The 7359-nt window shown below is 28.3% G+C and overlaps 1 protein-coding gene across 1 annotated transcript; it reads right to left on the bottom strand.

Annotated features, from left to right (window-relative positions):
* Positions 1-585: 585 nt before the first annotated feature.
* Positions 586-3151, bottom strand: LOC124925990. Its single transcript, XM_047466142.1, has 5 exons — positions 2813-3151; positions 2560-2712; positions 2282-2377; positions 2082-2202; positions 586-941 (listed from the first exon to the last, which is right to left on the bottom strand). Exons 1-5 carry the CDS (start codon positions 3107-3109, stop codon positions 778-780), a joined length of 831 nt encoding a protein of 276 aa, XP_047322098.1. The 5' UTR covers positions 3110-3151; the 3' UTR covers positions 586-777.
* Positions 3152-7359: the final 4208 nt, after the last annotated feature.

Genomic DNA, 7359 nt, shown 5'->3' with positions numbered 1-7359 from the left:
GAATTATGTAAATTTATTTTATTTTTAAATCCATTCATCTTTTAACACTATGTGGGTAAGTTAAATGGTCGAATTTTAACAAACCAGTTAGGATTCTGTACACAAAATTATGAACTTATGTCTGTTTTTATTTTGTTTTTTTAGTAAACTAATTCATCAGCTGGTCATAATTTTGTTTTTTATAAATATTATATTTTTCTATTTCTTTTAAGAAAAACTTAAAATTAATTTGATAATTGATTTTTATTTAAATAATTTTATAATTATTATTTTTGTAAAATAATTGAAATAAGTTTACAATTCAATTTTAAGTAAACTTTCTAACCTAAGTCAAAGTCCAGTCTCATTAAAGAAAATGTCCAACAACATTATGAGAAAAAATAATAATAACCTTTGAATTGGTAGGGGATATAAAGAGATATATCATAATGGTGGATAAATACAAATTATTATAGTTGAATTTATACGTTTAACAAAAATATTCTTGTAAGTACAAATTTATATCAGTATAAACTTTATTTTCTTTCTAGAAAAATACACATATAAACATGTAATTGTGTTAATATATTCTAGTCAACTCTCATGTCAAACTAAACACAAACAGTTGAATTGGCAATGGCAATGGCAATGAACATAATAATAGCAATTGTTTATTACATCTTGAGTTCTTCCCACCTTGCTTTACATTTCCTTGATAAATTATTGATCGAAAATCCTATCGATCAATTAACTTAACATGTGTAGGCGTAGGCGGATGAACTACTGAAATCCAAACTTTCACGAGTTGAGGATTTCTGTCCATAGAAGAAGCCTGCGTGGTCGGTCTAGAAATCGAGCTTGCCTTGCAAGCTCTTCACTTTCACATGTAAAACCGTTTTTCATGTACAAATGTTTAGCTGGGTCATTATCCACCGCAACATGGACATACAGATCCGATATTCCTGTCAACAAATACCCGAATAAAATGTAAATTGGGATAGAATAATCTGTTTATTATCATCACAATTAAGCAAACTCAAACATAACATCAAAACCAAACACTTGGAACTTAAAAGCACCAATGTTTCTTGCATCTAATTGTAATCCATGTCAACATTGAGTTCACAAGATAAATTGTACAAATCAGTCTCAATAGTTTACATTTAAAAAAAAAACATGAGAAGCAAGAAACAGCACAAACAAGACACAAGAGAAAAGCAAAACATCAAAGCCCAAAGAAGAAGAACCTTCCTTAAACTCATCATAGATCATTACCTAAGACTGACAAAAAGATTCAACACATCTCACACATAGTGATGTTTAGAACCAGTGCCGACCCTAGAGACCCCTAAAACAATTATTTTATACCAGAGTTGAACCCGCAACTTTAATAGCACTGTTAAAATATTTAACCAACTAGACTAAATTACTTTTGTTAATTTAAATACAAAACTATTATATATACACTATTATATGTTCAAACTTCAATATAACATACAAGTTAAATAAAAAACAAGAATTATAAAAAAAAAAAATCGATTAGGTCCACCAAACTTTGGGCCAGCCCTGCTTAGAACTCTTTATCAATGGTTAAGTTAAGTGTTACTATTGTCCTTGTCAAAAAAATGCATATTCCTATTATTCCAAATCAAGCAAGTGATGATATTCTGGATTGTAAACCAATTATTATTTAGCTGAAAGTTCAAACAGAAGGCTATTTAATTGGGACCTAATGTAATAATGTTTAGTTTTGTTCGATATAGAAATTAGAGAAATAATCAAATGAACGATTAAGTTATCTTAAACTTGGGATAAATGTAAGGTGGAACAACTAAACAAGTTCAAATGTGAAGAAGAAGAACATAAAAATTGGGTAGGAAGAAAAAAAATGAATCTAAACTAATGTGGATTTTGGATCTCTGTATTTTTAATGAAGGACATGTTTATTGTACTTGATTTAAATACTTAAACTTCCAATCTCATTTTGAACAATACTAACATGAAGTTATAATTTGATCACTTGTTCTTTTTCGGGTTTTTTGGCCTTCTAGTATTGATATCACAGTAGACCAGAAGTTAAATAATGCAGAAATAAGTCGTACCCCAATCTTTAGCAATTGTCTTTGATTTTTCAACAAGCACATACCCCAGTCCATTTCTCTGCAACTCTTTAGCAACACAAACATTGCTCAAATATGCTCTAGCAAAATCAGCACCAATGTTCTGTTATCAAGGGGAAATGACATAATTAGCAAAATCATTGAACCAAAGAGTTATATAGCAAGATAACCCACATCCCTACCTCGGGTTTCTGTCCAGCAATTTCTTCTGGAAGCCTCACACACTGATTAAGATCAAGAGTGCCAACCACAGCCCGTTCTTCTCCATTAACTGAATACTAGAGAGAAAGGCAAATTGCAGCCTACATGAACTATAGGAATAACAGCACCAACATACAGAGAAAAATAACAACAAGTCGATTTAAATTAGATAACAAAATCCTGCAGAAAAGATTAGAACTTCGATTTTATATATTTTTCATATGTATCATTGTTCAGCAGTCATACATATTGGTCATACCTTACATGCTGCAGATAATTCTGAAAATTTTGATATATGTGACAAAGGAACAGTTGCATTCAAGCAAGAAACTCTTTTAAAACCCTTAGTCTTCCCTGAAATTCGTTCTTTCAATGCTTCAAACTCACGCTCAGCCAAGTATCTCATATGATCCTAAAGAGAACTTGATGAAGAGATTATACAAAATCAATAATATGTCGTTGATTCATTGAACAGATAACTAGAGGATTGGATGAAAAGAAAGACAACTCACATCGATGCCAAAAGTTTCCCGGAAACTATAAAAGGATCTGATGCGCAAGCAAACGGCAGCCCATAGTTCTTCCTCCGACGTCGTTTCAGCGAGAACGAGCAGCGATTTTTCGAGTATTTCCGACGTACAGAGCTGCGATCGGACGGCGAAAGGATGGCGTTGATGAGTCCTATTGAGAGAGCGGAAATTGACGGAGAAGATAGAATGGTATCTGCAGTTGGACAAACTGGAGAATATTTGAGAATTCGTCGGAGAAGAAGGCAGTGAAGTATTAGCAAGAGTGATTGAAACCGCCATTGCAGATTTGGAGATTAAACCTTCTTGGCTTGGTTCAGTGGTTGGCATTTGGCGGAAGAAATGACAATATATAAAACCTTCTCTTATCCAAATACCTATAATTTTAAAATAAGATGATTATAATATTTTTTTATTAATTATTAAGTTATTATTAAATTATTTAAAACTAATTATGAATTAAATAAGTATTTATAAAATTATTAAGTTCAATTCAGAGAAATGGGATACTATAATATATTATATAAAACTAATAATTTAAATATATACAAATTAAATTTAAAATGTATTTAATAATAAAATAAAATATAAAAATATATTAAAAACTAATTAAATTAAATTTAAATGTATTTAAATGCTACACTAATTATTATTATTTTTTCTTTTATTAATATAAAAAAATAATATTATTAATAATATTTAAAACATTTTAAATGAGAATTCAATTCTTAATATTTAATTTTTTAAGAGTTATTTTTATCTTAGTAAGTTATTTTACATTAATTATTAATATTTATATATATATATAATAATGTTTAAAATCAACTAGCACCATTAATCAGAGTGATTAGGTATATAATCTATCTCGTCGGTCATGTCACATGTATTTTCTCTCCTTTCTCCTTCTATTTCTTAATTAAATTTTGTTTTTCATTATAATATATATATATATATATATATATTCTTATAATAATTATCTAAAAAAAAGTATCTATATTAATAATAATTCAAAATATAAATAATTTTTTTTAATATAAACGCAACTACCTTTGTAATTTTTATATTTATTTTATTTATATATATATATATATATATATATATATTTTATTATAAATACACCTACTTTTATAATTTTATATTTATTTGTTATCTTTTATATATATATATATATATATATATATATATATAATATTTTCTTTAAATAATTTTTATGTTAATATAAAAATTAACTAAATGGTAATAAATATTAAATACAAAATATATATATACATACACAAAATAATAAAATTATTTCAACAATCATAAGTGGTCTAGCGATTTAAGTGTTCACATTTAATGCTTAGGACCAAAGTTCGAATTCCAAGAATGTATTATTGACTATAATATATGATGACGCAACTTTTAAGCAAATGCTAAACATCTGAAAGTGTGAGGTCGGAATTAGTGATTAGTTTGACGAGTATTTGAAAGTGTGAGATCACGAGATGGAGGTCGGGTGGTGGTGGTTTGTCGAGTGTGAGGTCGGAATTAGTAATTGGTTTGGCGAACATTTGAAAGTGTGAGGTCACAAGATGGAAGTTGGGTGGTGGGTGGTTTGTTGAATGTGAGGTTGGAATTAATGGTTGGTTGACAAGCATTTGAAAGTGTGTGGTCACGAGATGGAGGTCGGGTGGTGGGTGGTTTTTCTAGTGTGAGGTCAAAATTAGTGGATGGTTTGACGAGTATTTGAAAATGTGATGTCTGAGATAGAGGTCGGGTTGTTGATGATTTGTCGAGTGTGAGGTTGGAATAATGATTGGTTTGACGAGCATTTGAAAGTGCACATACCTTCATAATTTTATATTTATTTGTTACCTTATATATAAATTATATTATTTTTCATGATTAATTTTATATAAATATATTTTATCTTTTATCATACATTTTTTTCTTTCATCTTTTATATATATATATATAACATTTTTTATGAGTATAAATAATTTTTATGTTAATATAAAAATTAACTAATTGGTAATAAATATTAAATACAAAATATATATATATATATATACATACACAAAATAATAAAATTATTTCAACAATCATAAGTGGTCAACAATCATAAGTGGGTGGTTTTTCGAGTGTGAGGTCGGAATACGTGGTTGGTATAATGAGCATTTAAATGTGTGAGGTCACGAGATGGAGGTCGGGTGGTGGGTGGTTTGTCGAGTGTGAGGTCAGAATTAGTGGTTGGTTTGGCGAGCATTTGAAAGTGTGAAGTCACGAGATGAAGGTCGGGTGGTGGGTGGTTTGTCGAGTGTGATGTCGGAATTAGTGGTTGGTTTGACGAGTATTTGAAAGTGTGAGGTCACGAGATGAAGGTCGGGTGGTGATTGATTTGGCGAGCATTTGAAAGTGTGAGGTCACAAGATGGAGGTTGAGGGGTGGGTGGTTTTTCGAGTGTGAGGTTGGAATTAATGGTTGGTTTAACAAACATTTGAAAGTGTGAGGTCACGAGATAGAGGTCAGGTGGTGGGTGGTTTGTCTAGTGTGAGGTCTGAGATGGAAGTGGGGTTGTTGGTGGTTTGTCGAGTGTGAGGTTGTAATAATGGTTGGTTTGACGAACATTTAAAAGTGCACATACCTTCATAATTTTATATTTATTTGTTACCTTATATATATTATATTATTTTTCATCATTAATTTTATATAAATATATTTTATATTTTATATAAAATATAAATAACTAATTGGTAATAAATATTAAATACAAAATATATATATACATACACAAAATAATAAAATTATTTCAACAGTGATCAACAATCATAAGTGGGTGGTTTGTCGAGTGTGAGGTCAGAATTAGTGGTTGGTATGACGAGCATTTAAATGTATGAGGTCACGAGATGGAAGCCGGGTGGTTTGTCGAGTGTTAGGTCGGAATTAGTGGTTGGTTTGGCAAGTATTTGAAAGTGTGAGGTCACGAGATTGAGGTCGGGTGGTGGGTGGTATATCGAGTGTGAGGTCAGAATTAGTGGTTGGTTTGACGAGAATTTGAAAGTGTGAGGTCACGAGATGAAGATCAGGTGGTGGGTGGTTTATCGAGTGTGAGATTAAAATTAATGATTGGTTTGACAAACATTTGAAAGTGTGAGGTCACGAGATAAAATCGAGTTAAACTTATTTTTTACTGACTATAACTAATTAGATTTGAATAATAGTAATTTATATAAAAAATTTATAGATAAAAAATATTTTATATTTATTTTTATCCGTATAAATGCACGAATTTTTGCTAGTTAACCTATTTATAAGGATTCATGCTAATTAACATTAATGATAGCCATGAATAACATAATATTATTACAAATCTTAGATTAAATTGTTGAAGTAATTTATGTTTAATGAAAATAAATTTATGATATTGTCAAACAAACTCCATGATTATGAGACATAAATTTTTTATTAGTATTTATTTTATTGAATTTTTATTTAATATATTAAATTATATATTTTAGTATATTGATTTTATTAACTAATATAATTAATATATAAGAATATAATAATTTTGATGTATTTTTTAAAATATTAATTTTATGTATTAACAACTCAATTTAAATATAATTAAATTTTTAATTTTATTAAACACAATATATCAACTATTCATTTGAGCCCCATTTTATATTTATTTATTATGAAATTATGATAAAACCACGAATTTGGTGTTACTTTATATGTCAATTTTATCAACACAATATATCAACGGTTCATTTAAGCCACTTTTTATTATTTAATCTTTATGAAAATAAAAGTTTTTATTCAATTTTTTGAAAAAATATAATAAAACTATGATAAAACAACTAAGTTGGTGTCACTTAAATTTTTTGTTTTATTAAACACAAGATATCATCTATTCATTTGAGCCAATTTTTATTATTTATTTTTTATGAAAATAAAAGTTCTTATTCGAATTTTCGAATAGATATAATGAAAATATGATAGAACCACGAACATGTTTTGCCGTAAGTATGGACTATGGACCTAAGTGAAGTCACCAGATCATTAAGTCAAGTCGTCTTATCGTTTATTAATTAATATAAAATAGGATGACAAATTAGATGAAAAATGATGTGGTTTGTTTTGATTTGAATTATTATTATAAATAACCTAATGCCCGTTCAATAAAAAATAAATAAAATTTACATTTATAAAATTGAAATAAATAATATTTACTTCTTTTCCGTTGTCATCATCGTTTACATCACATTTATTATCTTTTATGTCGACAATATCTTACATGAGAAACTTCAATGGTTGGGACAACTTAGTGGTCGTCTTACTCTTCTAATTTAACGTTGTTTTTGTTATTTATTAAAAATGAAAAATAAATGATAAGAAATTTGATAAGGAGACATTCATTTAACTTTTTTTTCATTAGTTCACCGATTTTACTTTCATTTCCCGGTCAACAAAAAGTATAATTTCTTACATAATAGACATCTTATATTACTAATCTCATAACCACACTTCTACACCCAACTATTTTAACATAT

This window comes from Impatiens glandulifera, chromosome 2 (assembly GCF_907164915.1).
Source record: "Impatiens glandulifera chromosome 2, dImpGla2.1, whole genome shotgun sequence".
NCBI classification, from domain to species: domain Eukaryota; kingdom Viridiplantae; phylum Streptophyta; class Magnoliopsida; order Ericales; family Balsaminaceae; genus Impatiens; species Impatiens glandulifera.
The sequence above is the reverse complement of the archived record's forward strand: the minus strand, read 5'-3'. Positions and strand labels throughout refer to the sequence as shown.

Bases quoted from the DNA above. Each gene is read 5' to 3' on its own strand.
- LOC124925990 (XM_047466142.1), bottom strand. From the start codon at position 3,109: ATGGCGGTTTCAATCACTCTTGCTAATACTTCACTGCCTTCTTCTCCG. The intron at 2,378-2,559 runs GTATGACCAATA...CTTTCTCTCTAG, and splicing joins AATTATCTGCAGCATGTAAG to TATTCAGTTAATGGAGAAGA. The intron at 2,203-2,281 runs GTAGGGATGTGG...CCTTGATAACAG, and splicing joins TTGCTGGACAGAAACCCGAG to AACATTGGTGCTGATTTTGC.